The sequence below is a fragment of the Grammomys surdaster genome, unplaced genomic scaffold (genome assembly GCF_004785775.1).
Source record: "Grammomys surdaster isolate TR1022 unplaced genomic scaffold, NIH_TR_1.0 150, whole genome shotgun sequence".
Lineage (NCBI taxonomy): Eukaryota > Metazoa > Chordata > Mammalia > Rodentia > Muridae > Grammomys > Grammomys surdaster.
Window position 1 is genome coordinate 16,849,248 of NW_021604608.1, and position 19,747 is coordinate 16,868,994.

The 19,747-nt window shown below is 35.8% G+C and overlaps 1 protein-coding gene across 4 annotated transcripts in view; it reads right to left on the minus strand.

Moving 5' to 3' along the window:
• Nucleotides 1-19,747, minus strand: part of Arap2 (ArfGAP with RhoGAP domain, ankyrin repeat and PH domain 2) — a 166,642-nt gene that overhangs the window by 120,195 nt on the left and 26,700 nt on the right. For all 4 annotated transcript variants that reach the window (XM_028765222.1, XM_028765223.1, XM_028765220.1 and 1 more), the window contains 4 exons: nt 15,772-15,830; nt 14,717-14,793; nt 13,773-13,864; nt 11,620-11,970 (listed from right to left, as the gene is read on the minus strand). In XM_028765222.1, coding sequence (XP_028621055.1) covers nt 11,620-11,970; nt 13,773-13,864; nt 14,717-14,793; nt 15,772-15,830 — 579 coding nt within the window. The remainder of the gene's footprint in view (nt 1-11,619; nt 11,971-13,772; nt 13,865-14,716; nt 14,794-15,771; nt 15,831-19,747) is intronic.

Sequence of the window (19,747 nt, forward strand, 5' to 3'; positions counted from 1 at the left end):
ATATATATATATATATATATATATATATATATATATATATATGTGTGTGTGTGTGTGTGTGTGTGTGTGTGTGTGTGTGTGTGTGTCTGTGTGTGTGTGTCTGTGTGTGTGTGTATGGAATGAAATTTAAATATGGTTATATGATATATTTATTGATATTTTCACTAATAAAATAATCAATATAAGATATATCTAAAATGAACTTAACTGAATAATTTATGTTACTGTTAAATGTGTCAACATACAATGAGTTTATTTCTGCAATGTAAACTTCAATTCAGAATTCTAATAAGTCAAGACAGAATAATAAGATAAGACAGAATTACATCCTCTTTTGTTGTTTTATGCTACTTCAAAGCAAATATAAAATTGAATTTAACATTATAAATCCTATAAATTCAAATGACAACTAAATAACTAAAGGAAGATCTTGAGAAGTATTTTTGCTTCTAAATTCCAATATAAAGTCTCAAATTTTAAATTTAACTTAATTTTGGCTAGGCATGACAGTGTATGATAAATAAATTCAGGAGGCTGAGGCTAAATTAACAGTTGGAGGGCAGACTAGTAATATGCATCCCCTATTTTAATTACTTTAAGTTTCTCTTAAAGTACTGTAACATCTTAAAGTACTTAAACATCTGTCTTTTGAGCTTGATTTAACAGAGACTAGAGAGATGACTCAGTGGGAAGTATCTGGCATTCAAACAGGAAACGAGGGGGGGTCAAGTTCATAGCACCCACACAAATGACACATAGGTGTGGAAGCCTGCCTGTAATTCCAGCATTTGGAAAGTAGAGAAAGGAAGATTCCCACAGCAAGATGGATAGCCACAATTGCTAAATCACAGATCTCTGAGTTCACAGGAGAAACCCTGCATCAATACAAAAGACAGAACGTGATCAAGGAGCATATACAATGTCAATCTATGGCCTCCACTGGTGTGCACACAAGCATGCGTGTGTGCCTATACAAATATGCCCAGCACACATGCATACCACACACACACACATAGAAGGGCAAAACTATGCATTCAGTAACTTAGTTTGCTTCAAGAAATTCTCAAATCAATAATAAGGAATTATGAAAGATGCCATTTTGGGCAGCATCCTGATGTGATGTGATGCAAGTTAAAGCGGACATAATAATGGATTCCCGAGAAGAAATATTAAAGTTCCAGTCAGTAACACACATAACGCTTTGTTCCAGGCACTGTGCCAAGCCACCTATAAACATTAACACATTTAATCTCCAAACAACCAAAGGAGAAAAATGTTAGCCTTACCTTACAAATTCAGGCACAAGGCCACAGGCTAGTTATATAATTCCTCCCCGTCACTACCAACACAAACACTCTGTTGCAGATGACAGCATTCTTAACAAGCACCCAGAAGACTCTCCAGGACACCTGACAGCCAAACAGCCTAGCCATGCTGTTAGTTAGTAGTAAGTGATAGCATTTGACCTCCAAATGGTTTATATATAAGCTTAATGTGGCAAAATGTTTCAGAGTCCCTTCAGGAATAAAGGTAACATAGACAGGAGGTGTATTAGCCTGGGTTTTAGCTTCTCTTACTTTTAGCATTCTGAAGGAAGACATTTCTTTAAGAAGCTTTTTTTCAGAATAATTTATAAGGTTTGTAAAGTATCACCAAATAGTTTTCTATAAGGTCTTCCCTTGAGCTCTGGCAGGGCAGGTGTTCTGAAGTTTCAATTGCTTTCATAAAAGCAACTTTGATGCCTGTTGTCAGGTTTTGTCTGGAAATGTATATCTTAGAAAGCTTTCTTTCATAACCATGTAAATACATGCAAGTAAATCTCTATTTATGAAGGAGTCACACAGAGGCACTCTTGTTTAAATTCATTCTTAAGGGAAAGGGAGCTATGTGTTTTTTGTTAGTAATGATGGTGGTCATGGTGGATTTTGTTTTATTTTGTTGTGTTTTCACTTTGACATAGAGTCTCACCATGTAATGCTCTTTTGGGAAAACCATGATGTAGATCAGGCTGGCCTCCAACTCATGAAGATCCACCTGCCCCTGACTCCCAAGAACTTGGACAAAAGGCATGAGCCACTACACCCAGCTTTGTTTCAAAATTTTTTTTAAAGATTTAAAGATTGATCTGGGTAGTGGTGGTGCACGCCTTTGATCTCAGTACTTGGGAGGCAGAGGCAGGCAGATTTCTGAGTTCGAGGCCAGCCTGGTCTACAGAGTGAGTTCCAGGACAGCTCGGGCTTTACAGAGAAACCCTGTCTCGAAAAACCAAAAAACGAACCCCCCCCCCAAAAAAAAAGATTGCATCTTTAAGCTTCGAGAAAAAGAGTTTTAATCTAATAAACTCAGTAATCAATAGCATTAACAGAGAGATTGAAACACAAGGCATTCCCTTTAAGATGCCCAACGGGAATGATCCTAAGGCCATCTTGTTAAATGTAAGGCATTTATTACCCATGGTATTTCTACTAAGAATGTATGTCACATTTATTCTAAATAACCTCAAGTGGAAAAAAGACATCCTCAGCAGACTGTTGAGGTCGACTGTCTTCTTTGCATAATCCTAAAAAAAGGTACTGTCCGTTCTTAGTCACTGCTCTGCACAAACCAGGTTCATTCTGTCTAGAACACTACCGTCTCTAGACATCTACTTTTTTATTTACCTAATTACACGTCTTAGCTTGCTATTCACGCCTCTAAGCCCTCTCTAAACTACGAGGCCTTTAAAGGATTCAGTATTAAGAATGAAGTGATTTTGACAGAAGTACATGCAAAATGATTCTCCAGAATTTCTATAAAATGTCAGCAGTTTTTTCAAAGTACATTTCCTCGCTTTTACGCAAATCCAAGCACTAGTTTCTAAGAGTATCTCACCAGATGCTTTGGGTAACAAAACAAACACAAACTTCTCTTCAGACTCATCTTCCATGTATTTTAGTTGTAAGTCAGACTGAAAAACCAAACAGTTTAGCAAAAAAATTCCAAGAACTCGAGAGTTTTAGAAGTAAAGGTGAAAGTACAAATTCTATTTCTTAACATTGTTTTTATGGGTATATTATTATTTGTATATAATATAAGGTACAAAATTGATCTTTTCATTCATGTATATATTTTTTATGACTAACTCGAGGTAATTAGCCTATCTATCATCTTAGACATTAATAATCTTATGATGAGCCAATAAAATCCACCTTTTAAAATTTTATAATGGATCACTGCTGATTTAATTCACACTGCTGATACAGTGTGAATTAGCAGTATACTCCAGACCCTACTCTGATCTAAGCATAAATAACCCTGTATTGCTTGAGTAACCTGGTCTCACCTCTCCACAGTCTTCCTCTGGTGACCACTATTCTATACTCAGTTTCTACGAGAACTAGTTTAGAGTCCACATCTATTTCCATGTGTTGGCATATTTCACTGTACACAGAATTTTCCAGGTATATCCATGCTGTCATAGATGCCATAATTTCATGTGAAGCTTAATATGTATGTGTATGTACATGTGTGTATATAGTTCAGGGGTCTTCCTCAATTTCATCTTATTTTTAAAACAGGGTCTCTCACTGAACAATTGATTTGACTAGACCATTTGGCTAGAAATCCCATGCACTTGGGTTACAGGCACACGACAGCACCACAGCTTTTTATGGAGATACTGGGGTTGACCTCAGGTCCTCAATTTTGTGTGGTATACACTATACCAATTGGGATTTCCGCTGCCTCATGAAATCTGAAGTTTTAGAAATTAGTAGTTATGAGAGTGTAAGAAAATCTATGTTAAAAATCTGTGTTAATTTCTGGAGTCATCCTTATAAAATCCTAGCATATACCATGGACAGAATTTAGTGCTCCATGGTTAAGGGCTCTGCCTGGCCTTCCAAAATAAACAGGTTTGATTTCCAACACCTATGTGGAGGCTAACAACTGTGATTCTAGCTCCAGAGAGGATCCAATAGATATATAAGGAACACACAGACTACACATGGTTCTGCTCTTTTCATGGTTTAAAGCATTCACAGAGGGTTGTAGTATCCTCTACGGTTGGAAGAAGGGCTACTATAACTCAAAAGTGACTGTGAAGGTGAAGGTAAGAGCCTGACAATGGAAGATGTATGAAGAGGAAGTTTAAGGTATAAACTTGAAGTAAAGACAGGAGGATTAGAGGTTTAAGATCATCTTTGCCTATATAGTAAGTTCAAGTCAAACCTAGAATACATGTGACCCTATTTCAAATAAATAAATACTAGTAGTTTCTTGTGAAATAAAAATTATTGATACTATATTACATAACTTAAACACTAATAGCTTTGATAGTCAAGAGTATGCCATTAAATTACAGATATAAATTTTAGATAACTATATTGAAAGAATTATAGCAGTTGTGTCTATGCTAGAGGAGAAGACAGTGGTAAGAAAAAACAGGTCTTCCTCAGCAGCACACCAAAGATTAACTGTTCATACTGAGAAGTCCAAGCACATGAGAGCTCTGTGCTATTCACATACACACCAGAGGGGATAAAATGTCAAAACAAACTACTGAGAAGTTGCTGAGTAATAGAAGTTGCTGAGATGGTAGATATTCTAACATAACTGAGTGATTACAGAATGTAGAAATGTTTGGAAAAATAGTATTATCAATAAATTCAACTGGTATGCTTCTGTACATCAGTTTATACTTTGAGCTATTATTGTACATCCATGAATCAACATGTTCAATGTGTGCAAAGACCTGGGTTCAAGAAAATCCAATAGACTTCTTTTTCAGTGCCAAGAAAACTCAATGCATACAGTTAGTCAAAGATACAAATGAAAATGTTGGAGGTGGCTTGTGAGTAAACTGCACGGGAGGAAGAGCTGCCTTGTATTTCTGCCTGTGTGCTTGCTTGTTTAGAAAACTTTCTGACTTAAAAAAAAAAAATGTGCTCTCAGAGCAGTTAAAGGGACTGTGCTCTCAAAGTCCAAGGTGAAATGATGACTCCTTTTCCTTAAGTCTATCACTGAGAAAATGACTAGAACTCTGTCCCAGTAACAAAGATCATCAGTAATAAAAGCATTCTGAAGGGACAGAAGACTGAAGTGTACTGAGTGCCAATTAAGTGTCAGCTCTAAGGCTACCCTGAAGCTGATCGTGGTCTTGACCTTACACTAGTACATGCAGGGAAATGCAGGTGTTGAGTTCTACACGAGTTTCAGTGACATTTTGAAAGAATGAAATCTTGGCAGCTCTAATTTAGCCTGCTTGACTCCTATGACCTTATAAATTTTTCTTCAGCAGGACTGACTGAATCAGTCAGGTTACTTTAATGGCAACTAAAACTAATAGCTTTTCCCTCACCCTGTAAACAGAGTATTTTTTGCTTTCTTGCCTTTACAGGTGATTAAGGAATTTGCAAAATACACAGCCATTTCACCAGTATAAAAAGATCATTTTAATCAAGGGTTTTCATTCAACTTCCAGATCAACCAAGTAATTGTTACTTAACAGAAAAATAAATGGGCCAGCTTCCCAAAGTTACCTTCCACGTCCAGCCTTGCCATGGGAAAATATTACAGAGACACCTGAGATAGCCTCATTCCTGCACCAGGGTGGGGAACTGCCCTACTTAAGTAGCCCAGGTCACTGGACACTGGCTGAGAAATCACTCACAGACAAAGACCCAAGAAACATCAACTCTAACTTCCCCAGAAGTCCCCGGCTGACCTGCTCTGACTCAAACCTTACTTGGTTTGACCTTTCCTTGGCAACAGAACCACTGATTTTTCATTTCCTCTCTTTCCCTGTTTAACTGGAAGTCTGATTTCACTGACAGCTTCTCCTGACTGGTCCAGGAACATTTGTTTCCACATCTACAATAAAACGATATCAACGACCATTTTTTGGTCTTACCCCAGCTCTGTCCCATACTCCAGCCCTTCCTGATATCACCTGCTGCAGAGTATTTTCTCTCCTGGCAGCCAGAGAAGTATTTCTTCTAAAACTCCACTTAAAAGTCTTACCCATGTCCAACAACAAATGCTGTTCCCTTTGACACATCTTTGAAGAAGCATTACTACACCCCTGTAACCTTATACTGTATCTCTGACCCTTTCCCAACCAATGTCCTAACACTTCATATATTTTTTTCTGCCCGTTCTACCAGAAAGGCCAAGTACGCATTTTGATCCTGTGTATTTCCTTCCATTGATTCCTAAGAAATCATTTTCACTACCTATTCACTGTGCTATCCTCAGATACCTGATCTCCACCAACACAGGCTTTTGCTGCCATGTCAGGTAATCCCATGGAATGAAAAACAGTTTTCAAAACACAGTCATAACAGAGAGAAAATAAAATCATAAAAAGATCCTGTCAAATCAAATGTCAATGTCTTGATATACCATCTTTGTTCTAATAAATATGCTCAAATTGTTACATTATACTCATAAATAATTATAAAAGCATATGTTTAGAAAGTTAGAAAGTATATCTATATTATGGATGGTCTTCAAGGTTTCAGAATGAATTCCCTAGAAACAGCACAGCACATTCAACCATGTTCTTTGTCCTTTATTCCTCCTCCAAGTTTAATATTGGAGTAATGCCAAGATAAAATATATGCAGTCTTTCATACATGTGTCTATACAGATATGAAAACTCTGAAGTTAGTAATTATAGGTCAGAACACAATTGGGCCTCAAAGCCCAGTCAAATATTTTTAAAGCTAAGGTATTGCCAAATACGTTTTTTTTCTTTTTCTTTTTAAAATCTGTTTTGTCTAACTTGAAACACTGGTAAGAGCTCAGTAGTTTTAATTATTTTTTCTTGTGAAATTCATATATAAGTACTGTACTCATATTATTTTCAATCTTTGCTCTCCCTCAATTTCTTCTCTGTGCCTACATGCTTGTGTATAAGCCTGTGTGTTTAGAGATGACAATTTAGATAGGATAATCTCTCAGGGGGTTATCTCTAGACAAGATTGAGTTCCACCCTCTCTGAGCATTCATTAATTGCATATATCTCATCTTCTATGGTGCTAGTGTGCTAGTCTTATTTGGGTAAGCACACTGTTGAGATTGTACAGATGCAGCTCATATATAGAAGTTATAACCTAGCAATATCCTGGCTTGTTGCTAATAAAAATCTTTCTAGCTCCTTTCTTTCCAATGTTCCATGATCCTTAGGTATAATGCTGTGTTAATAGCTGTGTCAAATGGAGCTGGGAACCCTGTGATCAACTCCCTGCATTTTAACCAAGCATTGCCTTCTGTAATGTTCTCTTTGTGCTTAAAAATCAGCTTCTTTGATAAGGAAGGGGAGCTGCATTTAGCTGTTGAGAGTAAGGATACCCACTTAGAACCTTAGAACACAGTTAGATATTATACTGGTTTCAGGATGTGACAACTGTAGGTTCTCGTCCAGAGTACATGGCCTCCTAGCCACAGGCAAATGATTAGGTATTGTGTAAAAGCATGAATTTCCTTCTGTTAAGCAGGCAGTAAGTCTAACTGGACAGCTGTCAAGTACCAACCTCCAATTATTGTGTCCTTGGGGATATCTTGCCATGCCAGTCACTGTCATGGTTCACAGGCTTTACAACTGGGTAGGGCTATTCATTTTTTTTCTCTCTCTTTCCTTTTCCTTTCTTTCTTTCCTCCTTTCTTTCTTTCTTCCTTTCTTTCTTTCTCTCTTTCTTTTTGTTTTTTTTCCTTTCTTTCATCCAAAGCACATTTAGATAGCATGCAGGCTATCCTTCTGAGAGCAAGCTTCCAAGTCAATTCAAGCTTCATTCTTCTAAGCCCTGTGTCTGAAGTATGTGGTATCTTCACTAATAAAGATTTACTTTCAAAGTCTGGAGGAAATCAAGCAAAACATCAATAGCCCATATGAGTTTATGAGTCTCCTATTATGGATTCCTGTTTTTAAAGCTTCTTCCATACATATTTTTTTCTGCAGGATTGGGGGATTGAAGCCAAGACTTTGTGTACACTCGGCAGACACTCAACCACTGAGACACATCCCCAAATCAGATTTGCTACATAATTTCCTAAACCAACAGTCTTAGGCTGTACTGTATTTAGGCCACGCAAACTCAAAGCTTGTTGTATAGACAAAGCTGACCTCAAACATGGATTGATCCATTTGCCTCTGCCTCCCACTGGCACTGCAGATGACTGCCCAACTTTTTGCAATTTAAATTCAACTGGCAATGTTTCCCTGTTTCTTTCGTTATACAACAACGAGACATTGTGTTCTTTATAAAATTGTTCATGGCTTTCATAGGATTTCAAAATTGTTGTTTCCGCTTCCAAAGAAAACATGTACTCAACCATGTAAAGTCCATGTTGTATATTTTTATTATTTTCTTAAAGGTCAATCATGAATGAGGAGGACACTTAAAAATCCTACTTGGAAAAGTATTAACTAACATCTTATTAATACTATATTTAGACTATTCTTATACACAGCTTTAAGGAACATCAATTACAAAAGTACCAAAGGGTAACTGTCCTACCAATGTACACCCATTGCTTTCAAGACCACGTATGAATTTTCATATACTAAAATTGCATTGAATTCATCTACTCGTATTATAAAATAATCCTCGTATATTTAAAACAGTTCTTTCCAAGAAAAACTAAAAGAAAATATTGCTTAATACTAAGCTTCTTGGGCTCCTTCAACAACAAATCTTAAGCTTGTACATGATGGTAAATAGGTATGTTAGGTAATTAAGAAGAAGGAAATGTGGTGAGCCAAAGAAAGGTAGAACTTTTGCTAAGGACGTGATGTAGAATTAAGAGATTATAGTATATGAACCCTTCAGACGAACATTGTTATCAAGATCAATACAGGAGAAATAGCATTGTGATGTAAATACAAAGGAGACATTAAAGCAAGAACATGGGTGAGGGGTGTGATTATGATGCTTTCTGCTAAAAAAATTTTGGGTAGAAATGGCTAGTCCAAGGCTGCCAGAGAACCCTCACACTTTTTAGTATTTCCTTCTTCAGTAGAATAGAAAGTAGCTGCCATACTTTGCTACTCTACATGTTATTCTGTTCTTCTATCTGGAATGCAGTAAGGTGCCATACAGTGGTTGTATGAAATATGAGCCAAGCACCTCTCTGGTTTATGCTTTAAAGGCCATGATGGAAACCTATCCTGCCATATGAATTTGCAAATAAAATTTCAATGAAATACAGCTTCATATGCTGTTATTACAGCTTAATGATGTCTATATTCATGTTGGCACAATGGAGCTGAAAGGTTACCATAGAAAGCATATAGCTGTAGGGCCAAAAAATATTTACCATTTGGCCCTTTATGGAAAGACTGCTAGTTGTTGGTACAGACGTTAGAACGTCATCTCAGTTGACTTAACATGAGCCAGAAACAATTGGCCAGAAGACAAAGCTCAGGAAGCTCTGTGTAAGAAAGGAGGAAGGCTACCTTGTAAGACTAGTGAGCACCATAAGTAGCTTCAGAGAGCAACAGAGTCCATCCAGGAAAGGAGAAGTTTCAGATGCTATTTTGAGTCTATTACATGGTTTTTGGCCAGTTACAAGTATTTCTTTTAAGCCAAAGAAACATTATCATGTATAAGAGGTTTTTTTAAAGTTTGGCATAAAAAAATATTTACTTTCTTATCTCCATTCATATTGTTACCCAAGAGAAAACATTTAAGCTAGGAAAAGACTGAATCATTTTTCCCAAAATGGAAAAATATAAATCTAAAAATCACAGCTTCTCCCCCCATAGGTAGGTTTTCAAGGAAGGGAGAGGGAGAAATCAATGTTTTGTTAAAAGAAAAATTAGAAAATGTTCTAATTATCTGAGAAGTGGCCAAAATGGTCAAGCTTTTTCAATGTGCCCAGAGCATAAACATATCAAGTCTGTCAAGGGCAACAACAGACCATTGCAGTCTACCCAGGAAACCGTAGCTTCTACACCAAGTGCTCTACAGAGTGCTCTACACCAAGAATTCTGACTCTTTCAGCAGTGTTCTGCAATCACAGCTATGCCTCCATAACTACTGATACTTCATAGACATGAAAAGCTAGGAACTACTGCAGCTTATGTTTCCTCCAATGATTTATTATGAGTTTATATACATGAGTATCAGCCCCTGCTTTGGATATTTAAATATGCATTCTATTCAAAATCTGCTTCTCAAAGGACACATGGTTCACAGGCCTAGTACTTATAGGACTCAAATTATATTTGGTTTAACTTTTTAAGAGATATGATGCATACTCTTACTAAGCATGGATCTGCTTCTAATTAATCTTCGCTCCTAAACTTACTTTGGATTAAATCAAGGCTTTGCAGAACAGTCACCAGGGAACATAACAGAAAAACAGCACATCCTGAGGACTCATGTTAGTTACTTAAACATAAGAAATTTTACCCCCAAATAGTGCAGGAATTCTTGAAGGACGGTACAAATAAATAATTTTAAATTACAAAGTTAGACAGAGGTTCTCAACTTCAGTCAAACTGTTGGAAGGAGCTGAGAGGGATAGCAATAGGAAGACCAGGAGTTTCAACTAATCCGGACCCCTGGGAGCTCTCAGAGCCTAAACCACCAAGGAAAGAGCATACAGGGGCTATTTCAAAGCTCCCAACAACTATTTAATGGCGGACTGCCTTGTCTGGCCTCAGTAGGAAAGGATGTGGCTAATCCCATAGAGACTTGAGGCCCCAGGGAAGGGGAATGCATGGTGGGGTAGAGAGGCAAAGTGGAGGGAGGGCAACATCTGCATTGTAAATTAATAAGTTAATGTAAAAAACAAAAGGAAAGATAAAAGCAACAAAAACCACAATGAAATAAAATAACATCTAAAAAAATAGTAAAAGAAAAAATTCTAATTAAGAATGGCATCTATCACCAAAGATTTTCCCATACTATATAACACAAAAAGGAAAGAACTTTATTTGTTTACCTCTGAAATGATAAATCTGTTTTTGGCATTATATTTAAGGATTCTGATTTTCTGAGCAATATATAAAAACGAAAACAGCATAATCAAAATATGAAAAAGTCAAAGTAAAGCTATTATGATACAAATGTGTTCAAATATAAAATGTCATTAAATGTTTTAAGTAATATAAAACTCCTTATCATTTATGCAAATCTAAAAAATTAGGATACTGGATCCATAAGACCTAAATCTTAAGCAATGATGCTTGTTTCTCTAGATACAATAAGCACTGTCTTCTCAAATAGAACACTGTTATGATAAGAGCAAAATCCAAACAGTGTACGCTAAAGAATGATAACGTAGTCTGGGTTGTTTGTTTTAATGTAAAGTCGGATCCAGGAAAGTACATTTTATTATTATTACATTAGAAACTAACAGTAAAAATATAGACGTGTACTCATAACATGAAGTCTTAATCCAAACCTTAGTTTAATTTAACTTCAACCTGAAGTTGTTATTCCAAACTGTACTACAGTGCTGTATATCATGTAACTTATGTACCCAGTGCCCAGCATTTGCAAACATACTGGAAATCCCTTTTAAAATAATGTATCTTAGGGGTTGCAGTAGGTACAAAAAGCTGGCTGATTTTGTAATGAGCAAGCTTGACTTTATCAAAATGGCTACTTAGTGAATAAAATGTATCCATACCCTTGAGGAGAGAGCTTGTCCAGCCATCCAGATTTCACTTTGGCTGCAGAAGATCCATAGAAGCAGGCATAGGGAGAGATGGCATTGGAGACGGTGGATGGATCAGTGTTTCCACTGGTGGAGCTTAAAGGATAACTGTGCCTATTAAAAGGGTCCAAGTAGAAGGCTTTTTGAGTCCTAGACTTAGAGGCTTTAGAATTTTTTCTTCTTAAACTCTGGAAGCATTCCTCTACCGTTGAGTATTCAGACTCAGAAGCAGAATCCTGTGGAAGATTATTTTTATCCTCGCGGGGTATCCAAATGTCTTCGACTTTGTCTTCACTCACTTGTTCCTTCCTGTTATCATATATGCTAAATAGGAAAGAATGGTAATCAAATTCAAAATGACAGTGTTAATTTAAGCTGTCAGTTGAATCTTTAAAACTTATAAACCAACCAAACCACAGAAAGTTAAGGCCAAAAAGTTCTTTCGGTAAAGGTTTGATAACCCAATCTAGTCATTTTAGAAACTTCAGGATGTGTATACACACACACATACAAACACACATACACAAGACATACATTTTCCAGGAAAAAAATCAACATAAATATTCTATTATCCTATGACATATGTGAACATTAGAAAAAGTCTTTTGTATAATTTAAACATATTCTGACCTCGGGAAAGTTAAGTGCAAGTAACAATGAATTAAAAACCATTTCTTCATCAAAATTTAAACATCAAAAAGAGTACAATTAAATGTCCTACTAAATCACTAGTCTCCAGAGAACATAGGGAAGCACAGACTCATCTCTTGAAGACATTATTTCCTCCTTCCCTACCTGTCTAATCTATTTGAAGGACTCCATGCTCCACCCTAACATAAAACAGTATTAAACAAGGCAGACAGCTCAGTACTATGTTAAAATGCTAATGAGAAGAAACACCACACCACATGGCTAGTCAACAAACAAGCAAAGATTACTGAGTGTCAGAATCTAAATGCTGAGTTCAAGTTTAATATGTACTGGAATTCACTCATAAGAGCTAAGGATATTCCTACAGATTTCAAAATTGATAAAATACGTTTACTCATTTCTATGAAATGATTATCATTACAGGGAAATTTTTATTTATCAAGGAGACAGAACACAGGTCAGATGCATCTTTCTGGATGCAATGCTCTAAAAATCTATAACTTAAAGAATCATGTGACTTAACCAATTCCCATTTCTTTTCATGAAAGATTCTTATCACTGAGGATTATTTATTTATTTATTTTTAACTCAAGTAAATCACAAGAAAGTTTAATTTGGAAAATTAAAGTAGAAAGTAAAATGAATACGAGTAATAATCCAGAACAGCAAGTCCGAGTAAAACTGAGAGAAATATAAACTGTAGGTTTAGGTATTTATTTTATGTGTTACCATGAGCACTTGTGTCCTCTTCTATAGTGAATTTCTAACACAAAGGACACACAACATTTTCACAATTGTAAGCTCAGTTGGTTTTAAACTGTCTCTTTTTCCTTTGTACTGACAAATAGCCTATCTCAAGACCAATAATCTAATGGTGAATAAAGTAATACACGCTAACAAAATTTCCTCATATCTGCAAAGTATATAACATGTATTTAGTGGTACTTAGATTACAGAAACTTTAAGAGTCAAATATGCATTTAAAGTGTGTTTTTAAGCAAATGCATGGCAGTTAAAATACTCTGGGACAAAGATATTCCATTTCAATCTGTATAAATCTTTTTAACCTTATTCTGTTTTCAAGATGTTCTGTACAAGGCTGACCCAGAACTAGAGAAACTAAGTTTAATAAACATCGAACTGATTTTCTAGGGAGGAAGAAAGTGAACACAGCCACTTCATGCTTACCACCTTGGGCAAGAATGGATGGACAAGGACGGATGGAGTCAGTAGGAGACAAAAATAAGCTGCTACAGCAAGCCACTTAGCTTCTAGACTAAAAGTAGCTACTTCATTTACACATGACAGTTCAGGGACTACAACGAATATTGTCCAGAAAACATTCAGGAAGGAAAGGAAAGCCTTGAACTTGCTCAGGTAAATGACTGTTGTAGAACTGCATTATGCAATGACCAAAAAGTCTACATGTTTATGCCTTTTACTCTGAAGAGTATCAGCACTCACACACAGCCTACCTGGACTTGGTTAGGATAGAGTTTCTTGTAGTGCCTGCTTCCTCTTTAACTGTGTCCTCATGGGGCCAAAACTCGTTCTTTATTGATCGCTTCTGTTCAAAATAAACACATTTATTGATGTGCTTGTTGGTTTAAGCAATTATTTATAGTGTAACAGTACTTTGCAAACACCTATAATATTTGAGTTTAGTTTTATTAAACAAATTTAACTGGTTAGATAATGTTTTAGTTCAAAACAATTAAAAGCAAAACAAACAATTTCTGATGTGCTTGGTATTTAATTGAAGACAATTCATTATATTAACTAAGAATAAACAATATTAACTAACAAGAAAGCCACATACTTAACTCCCTGTGTGATTTGTTTGCTTGTAGGTTTCTGTGTTATCTTATGGCAAGCGGCTGTGTCTCAGACCCCAGGCCTTTTATAGAACAGACAAGTACTTTGCCATTGCATTAAATCCTCAGCTGTTTCTACTATGTATTTTTATTCCATGTCTCCTTTATCAACTTTAAGAAATAAAATAGTAAAATAGGGGAATTACTAGAAATGAAGCTTGAGTTATTAACCTGAACAAAATCTACAAATACAAACTTCCACACTTAGGAAGACTCAAAATATAAGGGCAAGTAAAGCTTAGGGAGGTTTATGCTTTATCAATTTTTGACTATTTTAAGGTGGTAACTAAAACTGTGGTTAAGTTCTTCATTGCACTACTCTATATTTTTTAGGTTGAAGTGAAAATGTCTCTACGTGAACCATAGCTAAAGATATGGGTTCCCATAACTTGACGAAGCTAAAGTCTTGCTGTCTGGAAAGGCTATCGGAAAGCACCACGTTAGTAACTTATAGGAAATGAAAATGCATGGATAAACTACAGAACAAATAACTGTTATGGAAATAACTGCTTATGGAAACACAAAAGAAAATGAATGAGACTAACCTTGGAACTTTCTAGTCTCTGGAAGAGAAATGTCTCTCCATAAGGAAAGATGGAAGTTGAGTTATCCTCATTTGAATCTTTTGGAGGAATTACAGAATGAGAATGGAAAAGATGAATAATGTGGAATAGAGCAAATAATAACAATAAAAGCATTGTTTAGTTATTTTATAGCAACATCAAAGCTCAACAATTATTCTACCACACTCCAGAATCATATGTTCAGTTCTTACCTCCTAAACTAACCCTGCCCATGGTCTTCCTAATACATAGCACTTGGCCAATGCTGAAATCAGAACCAGTTTTATATGGTCTTGCTAGTCTCCAAGACCCACATGAAATATAACCAAGAATAGTGCCTCTGGACAGCAGAAATTGGTCAGGGTGCAAATTATGATAGTTTAGAAAACCAAGAATATTTTAAAAGAAAAGTTCTCATATCTAATACTTACTAAACAACTCCAAAGAGTTCTTTAATATAAAAGCTAGGTATCACTTAAAACCTTAGATCACATATGATATATTTACTCTCAGCTACTAACACACCTACAGAGGAATGTTTTCAAGAAAACATCCTGTATCCATGAACTGTATTTATCTAGAGGAAAGAATCCTCAGGATTTGAATTTCTTTTAGGGAAGCTTTTTCCAAAAGTAGAGTAACCAGTCAAGAAAAATATTCTGGAGCATTTTCAAATACCAAACAAAAAGTTCTAACCAATGAACAATTTACCAAAACAAGAGTATCAAACTGTTCACCAAGACAAAATGTTTTTTTCATACACAAGAGTCTGTATGTCAGACTACCATGAGATATTTAATTTAGTTGAATACCTTTGACTAATGACAAATGACATTTTTATTTAAAACATCTTTGCTGCAAGCATGTGCGACTTCTAAGAATCCCAGTGCCCATTTCTTTTGTATGAAAGTTAAGACAGTAACCCCAGTATCCCCTACTCCACAGGCAAGCTGCCTCTACAACACAACTCTAACAATACTTTAAGGTAATCACATGAGGATAAACTAATTTACAGAGATTTTAAAGCAGAGACTCACTTTTCAGTGTCAAAGATTTTCCAGCTGAGGTAGTAATATTTCTTCTGTCACGGAAATAGCTTAAAGGAAAATGAACAGTTAGGTCATTATACTATCTTGAATAAGGGATATATAGTGGAGCTCTACATCCATCTAAGACTTAGAATTTAAATAGAAACGTCAATACCCAAATGTAGATTTAACTTGAATTATAAATAAAGGCCATACTCTACCAACTCATTTTTGGATTTAGCATGCAAAGGAGAGATTTCATCAGACATTACAAGTCATTTAAAAACCCTCCACGCAACACTCGACATTTATAAAAAGTATTTGTTTGGCATTCATGTGCACTTGATTTGAAAACTGTTATCATGTGTCAGAAAAAAAAAACCTGATTGAATAGATGTGAGTATTTATATAGCTATTTTGACATTAACTTTATCACATTTTATCAAAAATATGTTTCCAGAACACAATATGAAAATACTTCTTCAGATGCCTTACAGTTTGTGTGTTGGATATGGCATATGTACAATGAGAATATAATATGATAACAGCTGACAGATACTGTATGAAAAATTATAAAGTATCTAATGCGACATGTGAGTTTAGTGTGTCTCAAAGAAAGGCTCAAGGCACACTTAATTTTTCTTTGATGAATATTTGCCCAGGTAGCTAGAGGTCAAGAAGTGACAAAAGAGCAGAAGTCAGTGAAATAAAATATTGACAAAATCTAAAACTTGTTGTTTAAAAAGGTGGCTTTTAAAAGATCAATACAGCATAAATTTCAGTGAAATTATATATAAGAAGTAGGAGATTAAAAAATGAAAAGTATCAGGAGCGAAAAGAGAGGCCATCACTACAGCACCTGACATTAGAGAGATATAGTAATATGAAAAGACTTATGCTCAAAGCATTGGTAAACTAGACATTATCCATGTATTCAAATGATTGCCTCTAAAGAGATTAAATCAAATTTACTAGTTCCATCTCTACAGAAAAATTTAACTGTGTAATGAATCACCCACCCATAAATATCTAAATATCTCAACAGTAAATTCCAACAAACAATTAAAGAAGTAATATCAATTCTAAAACATATAGTGAGAAATAGATGTCAACTTATTTTGCTAATCTAATATACAATAACAACTAATTAATCAAAACATACATAAACATTGGTCAGGACATAAAAAATATTAGTCACATCTGCCATTAAAGAAAAACATATTATAAGCAAGTAAAATTTACGCCGAAGAAATTAATGCTTACTTAAGAGTGGGAAAAATAACGTAAAAATTTTTGACAATGTAATGACATACTTAATTAACAAAACACATCCATATATAATAAAGATTGTCAACACGTAGCAGAAAGCCACTTTAACCTAGAAAGGGCTTTTATGAGAAAGGTCCACTAAAAGCTGGAAGTAAGGACTAAGTGTTTCCTCTGAAGGAAGGAAGAGATCTGGCTCTTGTGTTCACAGTTCAGTTGCTAAAGTTTCAAGGCCAGGCTATATTATATCATATTATACTACCTTATATTATATTATAGTTTGGGTCAAGCTTGAATTTATACTTTATCCCAGGGAGGTCTGGAACTTGTGGTCCTGATGCTACTCCTCAGACCTTATAAAACTGGGAATAATAGGCAGGTGCTAGGACATGTTCTTCTCAAACTATTCAGTATACCAAAACCTCAGGAAAAAGAGTAAATATTAATAACTCTGATAGTTCAACATACTAGCAATGAACAACTGGGAAACTAACTTACAGAATTCAATTCTTCTTATAACATTACATAAAAACATGAATAATCATATTTTTTAAAAAACTGAACAGAACTTCGACAGTAAAGCCTCAAGGATTACTGAGAAAAAAATAAGATTCTTAAATAGATATGCTACATTCATAAATTGGAAGAGTCAATATTTTTAAAATCTCAATTCTCCCTATATTAATATATATGGATAAATTCTAAGAAAAAAAAACTATGTCAATGGACTTCAAAAATAGATGTTACTAAGATTACCTGAAAAGTTTACATGTAAGTATAAATGACCTAAAATGGTCAACATAAATTTTCAAAGAACAAGGGGATTGGAAGACACATGTTCTATCATTTTAATATGTAGTCCAAAACTACACTAATCAAGTCCAATCAGCAAGCCAACAATGAGGTATTAGACATACACCTGAGGAGTGAAATAGAAAATTGGCATGTAGTCCCACAGTCTATGGCCCAGTTATTTTTTAAAAATATACAGCAATTCTTACCATCATCTGGAAAGAAAAGGAAAGTCATGAATTTTGCAGGTAAATGGAATGAACTATAAAATATCATTCTGAGCATGGTAACAGACCCAGAAAGCAAACGTGACATGTTTTCTCTCTTCTGAGGTTCCTAGCTCCAAATATCCAGATAATAATATCCAAATATCCAGATATAATGGCTCCACAAAACAGAGCCATTATAGAAGTAGGAGGGGCAGGGGAGCATTAGAGAAGGGGGCTAGAAGGTACAAGGGTTCTGGGAGTAAAATGAGAAAAGTGAAAGGGCTCTATATGGGGAGGGGGGATAAACACAGAAGGATAGAGAAGGGTAAAATAACTTTGAGAATTCTGAAAAAGTCAAAGAATCATAAAATTATCTAAAATATCTAAAATTATCTATGAAATGCATAAGTTGGTGTATAAATTTACACATATAGTTTAAATGAAACCTTCACATCTTTGCTGACAGTGTGTTCCCCAGAGCCAAAGACTAATGAAAATACCATCAGCAGACACAAGAAGTCCTCTTTTAAGTTACTGGTCATGTTTGACAAAGAGACTCCTAGTACCCTTGGTTGTCTGTCATAGGTGGAGGGTAAGTCACTATTCTAAAATCACCATGTACTTCAATATAGGGTCTGGAGGACCTGTGCTAGATCTAGCCTGAAAGCCTCCTATCTGAGGACTAGTTTTCAAGATACTACAAGTTGTAGCTATGTGAACATTCAAAGGAAGGTGACAACCCATAGTCCTACCCAGCTCTGGCACCTATGAACCACAACAATGAGCAACACGGCATGATTACTCCCAGGGTTCAGGAGTGGCACACACACCTTGGCAGTAACCATCAGTTCTTTAATTGGACTTAAGATCCACTCAACAAGAAAGGAATCATGTCTCATGCTACCATCTTAAGTAACTACCCAGGCAAGTGAGGTCATGGATTTTGGAGGACAATCTACAACCTTCATACTACTAACCCAGCATAATCCATAACTACATTCTAAATATGGGTCCTTATACCCACAGGAATGTATAGTTCTTTTCCCTAACCAAGGAAACTATTCTCTGCAACAGACACCATTACAAACAACCACAACTTATCAAAATACAGTGTGCGATCCAGTCCCAAATAATAAATCTATAAAGCAACTCTTGCACATAAGGCTCCGGGATTGTAGAAGTTACACCTGGTTCTGCCTCTCAATCCCATGCTCCCAGAAATGAGACTCAAACTCAAAATACGTTTACAAATACCTTGGCCATATAGCTAGGCTTTTCTCTGACTAGCTCATAACTTAAGATAACACATTTATTTTAACTAACATTCTGCCATGTGGCTAGTAACCTGTTTTCAGATACCATGTGTCTGTCTTCTCACATCTTCCTGGCCAGTTTTTTCCATGCCAGGCTCTATCCCACAATTCTTTGTGCCTCACAGTTGTCCCACTTCTTATTTCCTCCCTTTTTAATTGACAGGTGATGCATCCATACAATACACAAGATATTCTTTCTAAAACAGATCACTGTTAAAGGGGAGATACAAAGGCTACCACAGGAAGACCACAGAGACAACAAACCTGGACCCAGGGGGCTCACAGAGACTGAACTACCAACCAAAGACCTTGCTGCGCCAGACCTCGGTGCCCTACACATTTGTAGCAGATGTTCAGCTTGGTCTCCTTGTGAATCCTCTAACAATTGGAGCTAGTACTGTTTCT